Here is a 12,403-nt window from a genome sequence, read left to right as displayed (position 1 = left end):
ATTCGACATCCTTGCTGGTAACTACGATAATGAAGACAAGGATGAAGATGATCAAGAAGACGAGGAAGAAGAAAACTTCTTTAGGCTGAAGCGTGAAACTGCCGAGTCTGGTGCAGAGGCAATTGACAGTAGTCGTGATCCAGTTGATCTTGAAGAATTAGAAGAGTGGGATGATGAAGATACATTAGATTCGATCAGAAATCGTTTTATTACTGGTGATCTTGATGCTACCAATGGTGAGAGCGCTTTCCCACCTGAAGAAGGTGAAGAAGAAGAATATGGTGATTTTGAAGATCTTGAAAATGAAGAGAAAGAAGAAGATGACAAGGAAGAAACAAATAAGAAAGACAAGGAAGGCATGATTCGTGATCCAATGATGGTAGAACGTGAGAAGATTGCTAAACGTAAAGAACAATTGCGCAAGAAGTTTGAAGAAGAGTACGATGATAGCGAAGATGGACCCAAGATGGGCTTTTATGAACAAAAGAAGCAGGAGATCGAAACACAGCTTGAGACCAACCGTGCAGAATTTGAAAATGATGATCCGGTGACAAGAGCGATGGTAGAAGGATATCGTCCAGGTAGTTATGTTCGTTTGCTGATCAAGGATATGCCCTGTGAGTTTGTCGAAAACTTTGATCCTACCTATCCTATCTTGGTAGGTGGTCTATTGACGTCTGAAAATCAATTTGGTTGGGTTCAAGTCAGAATTAAGCGTCACAGATGGCATCCAAAGACATTAAAGACCAATGATCCACTGATTTTCTCTATGGGTTGGAGACGATTCCAGAGTATTCCGATCTATTCACTGAATGATGGTACACGAAATCGTATGTTGAAATACACACCAGAACACATGCATTGTTTGGCAACATTCTATGGTCCTGTCCACACACCCAATACTGGTTTCTGTGCCGTTCAGAACGTGGCTGATAACAAATCAAGTACGTTCCGTATTAGTGCAACAGGTGTGGTGGTTGATATCAGTCAATCAACCGAGATTGTAAAGAAGTTGAAGCTGACAGGTTATCCTGCGAAGGTGTATAGGAACACAGCGTTCATTAAAGACATGTTTACGTCTGCATTAGAAGTAGCCAAGTTTGAAGGAGCGAATATTCGAACTGTTTCTGGTATTCGTGGTCAGGTCAAGAAGGCATTATCTTCACCTGAAGGACAATTCCGTGCTACTTTTGAAGACAAGATATTGATGAGTGGTAAGTAAAAGGATGAGATGAGATGTTGGATACTAAATGAATGTATAGATATCGTATTCTTAAGAGCATGGTACCCAGTGAAACCTCGTAAATTCTATAATCCAGTCACATCTTTACTGTTATCATCCAAACAAGACTGGCAAGGAATGCGTTCGACAGGTCAAGTCAGAAAGGAATTAAGCTTACATGCACCACAAAATGCTGATTCGATTTATAAGGCAAGTAGAGATAAATTGAGATGGAGTGAAGACTAACATTGATATGTAGCCAATTGAAAGAAAAGAACGTAGATTCAATACACTCAAGATCCCCAAGTCACTTCAAGCCGAGTTACCATTTGCATCTAAACCAAAGATAATGAACAAATCTAAAAAGAGGTCTTATTTAGCAAAACGTGCTGTTGTATTAGAACCTGAAGAGAAAAAGATTTACACATTAATGCAACAATTGAACACACTTAGAAATGAAAAGACACGTAAACGTAAACTGAAAGATACTGAAAGACGTGAGAACTTGGAAAAGAAGAAGGCCAAGGTTGAAAAGACAAATGTGCTTAAAGAAAAAGAAAGACGTAAAGAATACTTCCGTAAAGAACAAAAGAATAAAAAATAGACTTTTTTCCATCCCCCTTCACCATCATTTCTCTTATCAACACAGTCCACTGATCCCCCCTTTTTTTTGGCACCCATGTTCATCATATGGTCTAATTTGGAACTCAGTCATCGTTTCGAATCATTGATTGGCATGAAGAAAAGAAAAGGATAAAAAGTGATGGATGATGTCTATAGACTCTCTCTTTTTTTTTTATTTGTTAGTAGAATGGGCAATAATAATCATTAGATTGGGAATGGAGACGAAACATGATGCATTGTTTTAGCATGATTTATTAATATGTGTTAGAGTAGCCTTACAACTTGACTAATGGGAATCTTAGGCCCCGTTCCTTGCCGAGTTTAATTGGTTATTTTTTGTGTTGTATTTGGTGTTAACAGGCCGATTGAGTGATAGAAACAGATTGAATGATTCATGTTTACAATTTACGCGTACAAAAGAAGGAAAGGATTGATTTTATATTAAATGCTTGTGTGTGTATCATCCAACTTTATGACTCTTTCATGATTCGATTAAAATAAATCCCTCTCTCTCTCTTTTTAATATGGAATGATATTCTTCAAAGGGCTCTGTCACACAAAAATCAACTTTAAAAATAAGGGGGGGTTGAGATGATGATTTTAGAATGGTGAATGACAAGAATGAAATTTCCCTTTTTGTGTGTGCCAGGTCATGTCACAAGTCATGGGTAAAAGAAGAATAGTGATTCAATATGCAAAATGACCCAAATGAGCTCATAAAAAGATAGTGAACCCCACTTACCCCCCCTCTTTGTTCCTTATGTTTAAATCGTTTCAGACTTGGTTACAATCAATTTTATATTTCCGATTCATTCATGATTATTTTAAATCTAAATGTTGTAATTTATAAACAAACCTTTAATATTCATCAATCAACCTATTAAAAATATATATAAATTATATAAGCCTATAGCAACCTGTGATATGAATGAGGGTCATGTTATTACTGAGATTGAAACTAGCAAAGAATTAATGACGTTTTTTTTTTGTTTTGTTTTTTGTTTGTTTCAGCATTCAACCTTTTCAAATTGAATTCATTTTGTTTCCATGGTAGCCATCATAAAGAATAATCAGGAGAATGATAATAAAGAGAAGATTGAAATACAATTAAGTTTAATGTAAGATTTTATATTTATGAGACCGACTGGCGTATCGGGTTCAATCCCTTTTTTGTGCAATGCATCATAAATACAAAAAAAAAAAAAAAAAAAAAAAAAAGTTAAATCAGCCAATATTTTTTTTTTTGTTTCTTTTTCTTTTTATCAACACTTTTTTTTTTTAATAATCAATGATGACCTTTAATCCCAAGTCATTAAGTATTATGCGTAAAGTATATGAAAAGAAACAGATTGAAGTTGATTCACTCTTATCACCTCCTTTAACACCCATTGAAACAACTTATTCTCCTGTAACTGACAATGTCAGATTTTATTCTTATCCAAAAAGTCGTAAATCATTTATTGAATCTTATTGTCGTATGGCTCCTTTATTAAAATCAGAAAATCATGGTTTGAACGACAGGATATTCTCTCTGAATGTCTATCGTGATTTGGTGAATAAAAAAAAGGCAGAGGAGAAGATCAATAATGGCATGTTGAACAAATCTGTCGTGGTACCTTCTAAAAAAAGAAAACTTTCTGTTTCTAAAGACAAACAACCTTCCTACAAGAAAACACGCGTTTCATCCGTCTTACCGACCGGTAAAGATGCTGCTTCTGCTTTTGATTCAATCGATATCGAATCAACCGATCTCGATTTCTTTCCTTCTCGTTGGCTTCCTTCTCAAGAATCATTGGACTTTATTCCTGTCAAGGTACACTGGAAAGGTAAGATGATATCATCCACTTTTCAATTTATAAACATCCTTCATTAGGTGCTCCCCTTTCTATCCATCAACAACCTCTTTATCACCTATTACATCCAGTTGAAGCCACAATGGCATCCACCTTGCGTTTATCTCCCATACAATATCTTCGTTGTAAACGTACTCTGATCATGGCTGCTCGTACATTAAAATATCAAGATATCCCATTCACTAAATCTGTCGCACAAAAATTATGTAGAGTGGATGTGAACAAGACGAGTGCTCTCTGGACAGCTTTTGGACAGTTGGGTTGGCTTGATGAATCTGATTGATTGTTGTATCAAATACTGTTTATATTATACATATCTTATATATATACCTTATCTTATCAAATCGTTTCAATCTAATTTTATGTTTACATTGAAACAAAAAGTATTGTAATCTTAATAAACCATTTCAACCTCCTTTCTTTATGCAATCCAAGACCCTTTTTTTGCTTACTGCTTTTGTAAAGCGATCTAAATAAGGCAAATTGAATACAAGTGTAACCATCATTTAAAAAAATGAGCCTACTTTTTTCCTATTTGTAAATAAAATTAAACTCTTATGAATTCATTTGTTCCCCCTTTTTTTGAGAAACTGGAAAATAAAACTCAATTACGTTTTCCTCAGCAATTTTATTTATAGTCAATTCATTCATGCTGTTCTATTTGTTTAAGAGGCTGCGGTCATTGTGATTGTTTACCATCAGGAATCAAAAGCATTAAAATTTTGCAACTCGACACAGTTTTTAACCTGTTTCTATTCATCCTTTATGTGCAATAAACAAAACAGGTTTAATCAATTAGATATCACCTGTCAATTTGATGTGGTAAAATTTAAAGTGTACATTATCTGATTATTCTGCAATCCTTGGAAAAATAAAAAAAAATTCACTTGTTATGCCAAGAAATGTCAAGCAAAACATTCGCTCTCTTTCTCTCTCTCTCTGAAACATGCATCACTTTGCATACTTGAATTAAATCTAGCTTTTTTAGGACTCATCACACTTGCACAGCATTTTAGAAAAAAAACACGACATTTTTAATTAAAGTGGAGCGACAAGTTGTCTTGATTTCACAACGACAATACAAATTCAGGGGTAGCGACAGAATTTTTTTTTTTTTTTTTTCGTGACGATAATCCCAAACATAACGACTCCGGTATTTTATATGTCCGAACCTATAATTTTTTCACTGGCAGCCAATTGTTTGCGTTTTTCTGCTGTACATATAAAAAGGGAAAAGAATAGTTTCTTTTTTTTTTTATTTTTTTTTTATATTTTTAAATCTCATCATGTCTTCTTGGTGTAAGTTATCTTTCTCTTTATCGTTTCTTATCTTCTAATTCCTTGTCAGTTTCTCAAATTTCAAGCACTGTATCCAACGTTACGGGATTAGGTACAACCGTCGAATCCGTTCAAACTGTGGCTGAAACAGCAAAGGATGGCCAATATTATACTTCACTGGATGAAAATGATCTTCAGTGGACTTTAGCTTCTGGTTCTTCTACTGAAAACCAAGTCTTTTACACTACCACAAGAAACGGTGGTTTTGCCTTTGTTCAGTTGATTCATTCCAACATTGGGTAGAAGCCAAAAAAAAAAGAAAATGAAAAATAGAGTTGAATATTTAACCTTTTTGATTTCCATAGCTTATGGAACCCTACTATCTCCTTTACTTGTAAATTCTATGATCCTGAGACAAATACCAGTATCTTTAAAAACATCAACATGTCCAAATTTGAACTTTCTGCTGACAAACGTTCAGTCAAAACTGATTTTTTCAACATTCAATTGGATGCCGCACAAGAGCTTTACAAGATCAACATCACTCATCCTGAGCTTGTTGTTTCCATGGACTTTAAGCGTATCGATAAGGGATTCAAAGTAGGTGAAGGAAGAACCTATTTGGGTGGTGATAAGGCATCTGCTGCTGGTTTCGTCTCACATAAATTCTGGCCACGCGCTGAGTCCAAGGGTACGTTTATCATCAATCAGCAGATCTACGAGATAGAAGGCGATGGCATGTTTATTCATGCTATCCAAGGCATGCAACCTCAGTTGATTGCTTCCAATTGGAACTTTATCAATTTCCAATCCAAGGAAGCCTCTATTGGCATGATGCAATTTCAAACGACCAAACAATACGGTTCAGTCAATATCAATCAAGGCTCGCTTGTGCTTAACGGTAAACTGGTTTGCGTCTCTGTTGACAATCACGTGGAATTGATGGACTTGGAAAAAGATTCAGAGACAGAATATGATATTCCCAAGCGAGTCAAGTTGACTTGGAAGGGAAAGACGATAAAAGAAGAAGAAGGCGATGAAATCAAGGATGTGACGATTGTGATGGTGGTTGACATCAAGAATTTGATTGATAAAATTGATGTTTTGGCAGAAATACCTTATTTTATTAGAAAATTTGTACAGACATTCGTCGTCAAGCCTTACATCTATCAATGGTTGGATAAAGCAACTGCTGAAATCACAATTGGTGATCAAGAAAAGGTTCTTACTGAAGGTCATTGTTTCCAAGAGTTAGTTTTTGTCTCTGGATTTTAAATAATTTTTTTTTTTTACTTTTTATTCTAATCCCCTTCTCATCTTCCTTTTGATCAAACTCTTTGTACACTTTTAATATAATTTATATAATAAAAAAAAAAAAAAGTAGATTTATCATTCCCCTGTTACATGTAAAGCAAGATACAAAGACAACATCACCCAGCTTGGCTCATACAAGTTTATTTTATTTTGTCACAAATATAACCAGGCTTTTTTCTGTGTTTGCAAATAGGTGTCTGCATTGGGGGGGGGACAGTGGGAAACAAGGTAGAATATCAATTGATGAGCGAGACGGTTATTTCCATATCCAATTTATTGCTCCATTAAAAGTGGATAAACCATTCTTTTTATTTTAAAAAAGAGTTTTAGAGCCAACATGTGATATGCTTCCGCAAGCAGCAACAGAGTATTACGATGTGCTACAAAAAAAAAAAAAAAAAAAAAAAAGTCGCCTAAAATCTGAATATATCCTTTTGCTTACGAATCATTAAGAGTAAACAAGGCTGTGAGTGAAATAAAAACAAAAGCTTTCATTGACTCGATAAAGTAATTTTGAATAATAGCCAACTTTATAAAGCGCAAATCACTACTCACTCAACAAAAGAAAGCTTGGAAGTATATTTCAACTCCAAAAAAAAAGGAGCTTATCATCGGCATAAATCACATTTTGTCAAATGCAAAAAAGAATTGGGTAGACATAAGCAGGTATGCCCTAAAGGTTATGCTTTTTCCTGTTCAGGAAACATATTTTCGTTTGCCACGCGTGTTGGTATCACATTCAATTCTAATTTGTCTGACTATTGTCCTGTCTTGCCTTTTTTTATACGATCAAATAATAAAATTCTTAATATAAATGACTGGTGAGCGCATAGTAACTTAACAGTACTGCACTTGTCCGGGCCAGATCTGAAATGATAAGAAGTAATAAAAGCCTCTCAAGAGACAAGAGGGAAAAAAAGTATAAAAGTCTAAAGAAATTAAAAACAGTATTGAAATACTAGCACTACTACGAGGACAACCAGTTCACCAGTTTGGCACCAGGATCAAGAGGAAGGGGAGAGATTTGATCATGAAATAGATTATACATTTCATTCAGAACAATGCAAACAGCATACCAACGAAACGATCCAGCAGGTGTTTCATGACAATATCGAAACTTTTTGAGAGGAAGCTTATTCAGAATAAAGAATATAAGATCTTCAACAGACATAGATGGTTGAAGACACCTATGCATATCGAGACACTTGATAGAATGGGCGCAAGTGAAGCCATTGTTGGGATAGTACAAGCAGGAATTGGGTTTACTCCCAGGAAGCCAATCAAGGCGCCAACAAAGGATATGGTTACATTCACTGCGAGTCATAGATAACCAGAGGGTTGGATATTGAGGTAATGATGGACGGCAGGAAGAGAGCAACTTTGTATTATTACCAGTACAAAGATTTGTCAATGATCTTGCAAAAGTTGATGGCATAATAGGGTGAAGATTCGATTACCAAGACTACTCAGAACAGAGACGCAATGTTGCCAATGGGGGGGGGGGCCATTCGCAAAGCGATTTTAAATATTCCATAGCAAGGTTTGAAAATTGCTTCAATAGAAAACATATTTAACAAAGAAAGAATTACACTTAATTAGTATCATTTAGCTGAATTTGGCGAAAGGGATTTTTATTTTTCGGCTAAGATTATCTCAGGAGCATGGCTGATTCAAAAGGTTGAGCAATAATTTATGAAGTGTATTTTAGTTTATTATAGATTAAATAAAATAAAACATATAATGCGAAGCCACATGTTATTATGAGAGGTATACTTTTACTGCAGATGGTAGAGCCTAATTTTTTCAAAAGTGGAAGAAGCAATGTATATCGGTGATAGAGGTCTGTTGTCAAAAATACACTGCCAAATGAACATCATAACATAATAACTAAGTATGAGCAGTCTCGTGCTGTTAACATGTTCATACTAGCTCATTTTACTGGGAATGCCGTAAATGTCGTCTTGATTGAATTTCAAGCAGGGTACAAACCGAGAGAGAGCTTCTTGCCATATCAGCTATTTGTAGGGACAGGAAATCACCAGGCGATGAATATCCTTTCTAGGAGCATAGCAAAGTTTGCAGGCAGCAGAAACGTCCGAATTGGAATGAGATACTCTAATTTGGCAATGTAGTTTGCCGTACAGAAACTGCAAACACAACGATCTATCTTCGGGCAGTATCCTGAAGAGCCAGAATCAAACCAACTCAGCAGAGGGGAAAATAGTGATGGAAGTCCCTTTATCAAAAGCAGCGATTTGATTTTGCCGAAATACTTTAGGACTAAACAAACACTAAACAGCAAGATAAAAGTAAAGCCACGCTGCCTTACATACACAAGGTTGTGTGGGAGAAGCGTAATAAACTCCTTTACCATGTATGAAAGGCTCTGTCAAAACGAAGTGATCTCTCTATGGAATCACCCAAGAAGACCGTTCCCAACCCTGCGTTTAATACACCCTAGAAAGAATGCATCCAGAACACTATGCACTGGAACAGCTGGTGGTTACTTTCATCTTGCTTAAATCAAAATTAAAGACTAAAAAAAACACGCTCAAATGTAAATCAATCTAGGCTACGTCACAAAAGAGCCAGTTCTATTAAAAATAAATAAATGAATAAAGTCACGTGTTAGACAGCAGTGAACTTTGTCGTGTTTACTTCATTAAATACTTATTATTCGTATGAGATTACTCAAATCTTATATAAGAAATAACAAATACTGAATACATGGTATTATATATTACATATTCTCTAAGACTCATTTACAATATTAACCATATACAATATTTATATTATTCAAGCTTAATACTAAAATTGACCTTGAACTCACTTCGGTCCCTGAATAATTTCATTTCCTACATAAAGGCGTAGTTTGATTAAATGGGTTCTCTCTCTCGTCTTGAAATCTAATAAAGAGGTTACATAGAGACTCATTCCCTTTTATTTCTCACTTAATTATCTGCAAATATCTCATTTTTTTGAATGAATTCTTCTGTTAATCAATCCCCTACCAAAAACGTTGAAAAGGATTCAGCTGACGAAGTAGCTAAGTCCTTGGATAGAATGGATCCTGAAACTCTCGAAAGTAGAGCGTCAAACCCATCCATCCATCCTCGTGATGATGCATCCATCGAAACTGATGTTGAGATGGATGAAGTTACTGACTCTTTTCCTGCTGTTCCTTTTTCAAACCCTCCCAATTATTTGGAGAGGTTGATGGTTCAAAAAACCATGTTCTTTGATTTAATTGAAAAATTAAACAATAATAAAGCGAGTTTTATTTTAGAAAATAAGCTAACTTTACTTGAAGAAAACGAGAAGCAATCGAGCTATGCTGTATCAGCTTTAAATGATGTTAACGTTCTTATTGCTTCCCAGTTTGAATTGCGTAATCATGAGTTGAAGGGCAATGGATCTAAAAATTCATCACCCAAGGATAGACTTATCCCCAGCCGTGAAATCCCAAGGTTCAATGTCAACCCTACTCCTAGTGCACTGTATCAGCTCACTCTTCGGGAAGGTGATAAAAACGTCAATCCAAGTAATGGACCATCTTTGGATATGCTCATTAGAGGTTTCCAAAGAAAGTTCTTGGATTATGATGTATCTATAGAGGATCATTGGTTGCACTACCTGGAAATTGCATTTGAAAAGTCTGACAGTGATACTGACTATGACTGGTTCGAACGATTCATCAAAAGACGTTGTATGGACAAGAAAACCGCTTTGAATTGGGAGCAGGCTAAAGAAGTCTTGAAACAACGCTTCGATCTTGCTTCACAAACTACACCAGAGATGTGGTTTAAAAGCCTTATTAATTTCAAGCAAGAACGTTATGAAACTTTGACCCAAGCAATGGATCGATATCGTCTTTTCTCTCTTGGTGCAAAGGTCAACATGCATGATAACACTTTCTTAATTGGACATTTCATTTCGAGGCTTTACACTGTCAAGTTTCAAGAAATGGTCCAAGCTACTATTGCAAGAAATCTTCCCTCTCTCGTCTCTGCTAGCTCCAATACCACTGGAGAGAGTGTTTATTCAGCTCGCAACTTGCCTATTCCTCTTCCCAAGGAATGGAATGTTCTTGAGTCAATTCTCATTAAAGAAATGGCCAACTTGGAATCTGCTTTGTTGAACATCCTTAAGGATAAAAAAAAGGAAGAAAATACCAAGAAACTCGGTGAACATGATGATAACGCCAATACTAAAAAAAGAAAAATGGTACATCAAAGTGAACATAAAAACCAAAAAGTTTCCAAATCGTCTGTTGAATTTCAGCAAGAAATTGCAGATTTAAAAAAGCAAGGTATATGCACATTTTGTATGACTGCCAAGTACTCTTCTGGTCATTACTCATCTTGTTCTGTAAGACTTGAACATGTCAAAAGAAAATATGGCAAACAAATTGTAAGTAATTCTTCTAAAGAAAATGACAAAATTGTTAGCAATTTAGGGTTGTCCAACTCGATCACTAGCATTAGTCAAACAAATAAATCTCCTAAAAGCAGAGTTACTGATTTATCTTTATCTCCTAGTAATAATGAATCTACCTCGCAATCATATGAGCAAAATGAATCATCCGATGACGAATTTGAATTTTTATATAAACATTATGACAGAAATATAATCTGTTCAAATAAAAATATAAATGCTAGTTTTGATGAAGAGTATAACAAAAATATCTTTGCCTTTTTCTAAACAAAGCTTATGAACCAAATATTTCACGAGCCGGTACAAAAAAAGAACAAAAAGTTTTTGATATGACTATTAAACCATACATCGAAGCAAACAAAAAATTAAATAAGAATTCTTTATGTAATATTAAACAGGCTGTTTTACATCTTCCAACACCAAAATAATATGTTGCTAATATAAAACAATATCCAATAGTATATACTTTACAGTCTAAAGTAATGGATATAATAAATGGTTGGTTAGATGAAGGGGAGGAGGGTCTGGAAGGGCTTTTTAAAATAGCATATTCTCTGCCCAACAAAAGACCTACTGATCCACTAATAATACCACTATCGAGAGCAGTACCATAAGGCACCAAGTTGGTAATCATATCAGTACGAAGTTGATTTAAGCCATCATCCTTGCGACAGTATTCACGAGGAAGGTTAGAAAAGGAAATCTGCAAATTATCCGCATCAGATGAAAATGACGGATAACCGATAAGCTTAGTGAAGAGAGAGGGGATCGCAATACCCGTAGAGCAGATTATCTAATGCATGGTAGGCGAGAGCAAAACTGACAAAAATCTTTTGTCCGAAGCGTTTGACTTTATCCTCAAAACTCCAAAGACGCTCATTATCATTGCATCCATTTTTGAGGTCCTGAAAGAATTGTTCTTTATTCTGCATTGAAGCAACATCCAAAAAGGTAGTCCCTATCACTGTACCTTTAAGAATTGGACGATCAATTCTGAGGACAGGGGATTTAATCGATGGCGATGTCGAAACATTAGAAATCATTAAAGTAGGAGATGGATCATACTGTGAGGTAGTCTGCACACCGTAACTAGAGGTTCTAGTTGGCCTACTAGCAGTTGCGACCATGAGGGTTTTGTTTGTAGAAAATTGGAGTTGGCGCTGTACTAAATTTATTTTAGCGGAGAGCCATGTAGCTTGAGCTTTGAAAATAAAGCGTGACTCTGAGAGCATGTGTCACGTTGAAAGTCTTTGTTTCACCAACTATCGTATTTTCGTGGAAACAACAAGTTTTCTTTCTTTAAATTCTATCTATAAAAAAATGTCTAATAATAAACCAGCACGAGTTTCTTTCTCAAAAAATCGAGCTTTTGGATTAAAATGCTACTGGCCGGCTTAATCAAACAGAATTAGGTGAATGGGCTATGAAGAAATTCAATTTATCAACCACTTTCCCAACAGACTATATCAAACATTCTCAAAAATGCTGAAACGTTATATAGTAATATTAATGTTGTTAAGAATGGCAAAAGTCTAAAAACAACACGCTATCCTCAACTGGATGAAGACCTATTGCTTGGGTAAAGTATAGAATCCTTGAAAATGAAATTTCATTTTCTTCTGAATGGCTCACCAAACTTTTTAAGCGGATTGGAGTAAAATGCAGGCCAATGCATGGT

General features: G+C 35.4%; 6 protein-coding genes across 6 annotated transcripts; 5 read left to right on the top strand and 1 right to left on the bottom strand.

Moving 5' to 3' along the window:
- Positions 1 to 358: 358 nt before the first annotated feature.
- On the top strand, positions 359 to 1,826 carry RO3G_16412 (uncharacterized protein; the record flags this gene model as incomplete). Its single annotated transcript, XM_067670996.1, has 3 exons — positions 359 to 1,214; positions 1,263 to 1,436; positions 1,624 to 1,826. 3 exons carry the CDS (start codon positions 359 to 361, stop codon positions 1,824 to 1,826), a joined length of 1,233 nt encoding a protein of 410 aa, XP_067527097.1.
- A 1,341-nt stretch (positions 1,827 to 3,167) lies between these two features.
- RO3G_16411 (uncharacterized protein) lies at positions 3,168 to 3,982 on the top strand (the record flags this gene model as incomplete). The annotated part of the gene is made up of 2 exons (XM_067670995.1): positions 3,168 to 3,672; positions 3,720 to 3,982. 2 exons carry the CDS (start codon positions 3,168 to 3,170, stop codon positions 3,980 to 3,982), a joined length of 768 nt encoding a protein of 255 aa, XP_067527096.1.
- A 1,003-nt stretch (positions 3,983 to 4,985) lies between these two features.
- On the top strand, positions 4,986 to 6,252 carry RO3G_16410 (uncharacterized protein; the record flags this gene model as incomplete). The annotated part of the gene is made up of 3 exons (XM_067670994.1): positions 4,986 to 4,998; positions 5,048 to 5,276; positions 5,343 to 6,252. 3 exons carry the CDS (start codon positions 4,986 to 4,988, stop codon positions 6,250 to 6,252), a joined length of 1,152 nt encoding a protein of 383 aa, XP_067527095.1.
- Positions 6,253 to 8,207: 1,955 nt separating this feature from the next.
- RO3G_16409 (uncharacterized protein) lies at positions 8,208 to 8,752 on the top strand (the record flags this gene model as incomplete). The annotated part of the gene is made up of 3 exons (XM_067670993.1): positions 8,208 to 8,272; positions 8,570 to 8,600; positions 8,675 to 8,752. The coding sequence occupies 3 exons, from the start codon at positions 8,208 to 8,210 to the stop codon at positions 8,750 to 8,752; spliced, it is 174 nt and encodes a 57-aa protein (XP_067527094.1).
- A 521-nt stretch (positions 8,753 to 9,273) lies between these two features.
- Positions 9,274 to 10,992, top strand: RO3G_16408 (uncharacterized protein; the record flags this gene model as incomplete). Its single annotated transcript, XM_067670992.1, has 1 exon — positions 9,274 to 10,992. The coding sequence occupies one exon, from the start codon at positions 9,274 to 9,276 to the stop codon at positions 10,990 to 10,992; it is 1,719 nt and encodes a 572-aa protein (XP_067527093.1).
- A 123-nt stretch (positions 10,993 to 11,115) lies between these two features.
- RO3G_16407 (uncharacterized protein) lies at positions 11,116 to 11,852 on the bottom strand (the record flags this gene model as incomplete). Its single annotated transcript, XM_067670991.1, has 3 exons — positions 11,116 to 11,160; positions 11,300 to 11,518; positions 11,550 to 11,852. The coding sequence occupies 3 exons, from the start codon at positions 11,850 to 11,852 to the stop codon at positions 11,116 to 11,118; spliced, it is 567 nt and encodes a 188-aa protein (XP_067527092.1).
- Positions 11,853 to 12,403: the final 551 nt, after the last annotated feature.

The sequence above is a fragment of the Rhizopus delemar genome, genomic scaffold, assembly GCF_000149305.1.
Source record: "Rhizopus delemar RA 99-880 supercont3.20 genomic scaffold, whole genome shotgun sequence".
In the NCBI taxonomy this organism is placed as follows: domain Eukaryota; kingdom Fungi; phylum Mucoromycota; class Mucoromycetes; order Mucorales; family Rhizopodaceae; genus Rhizopus; species Rhizopus delemar.
This window is presented reverse-complemented; position numbering and strand designations above follow the sequence as displayed.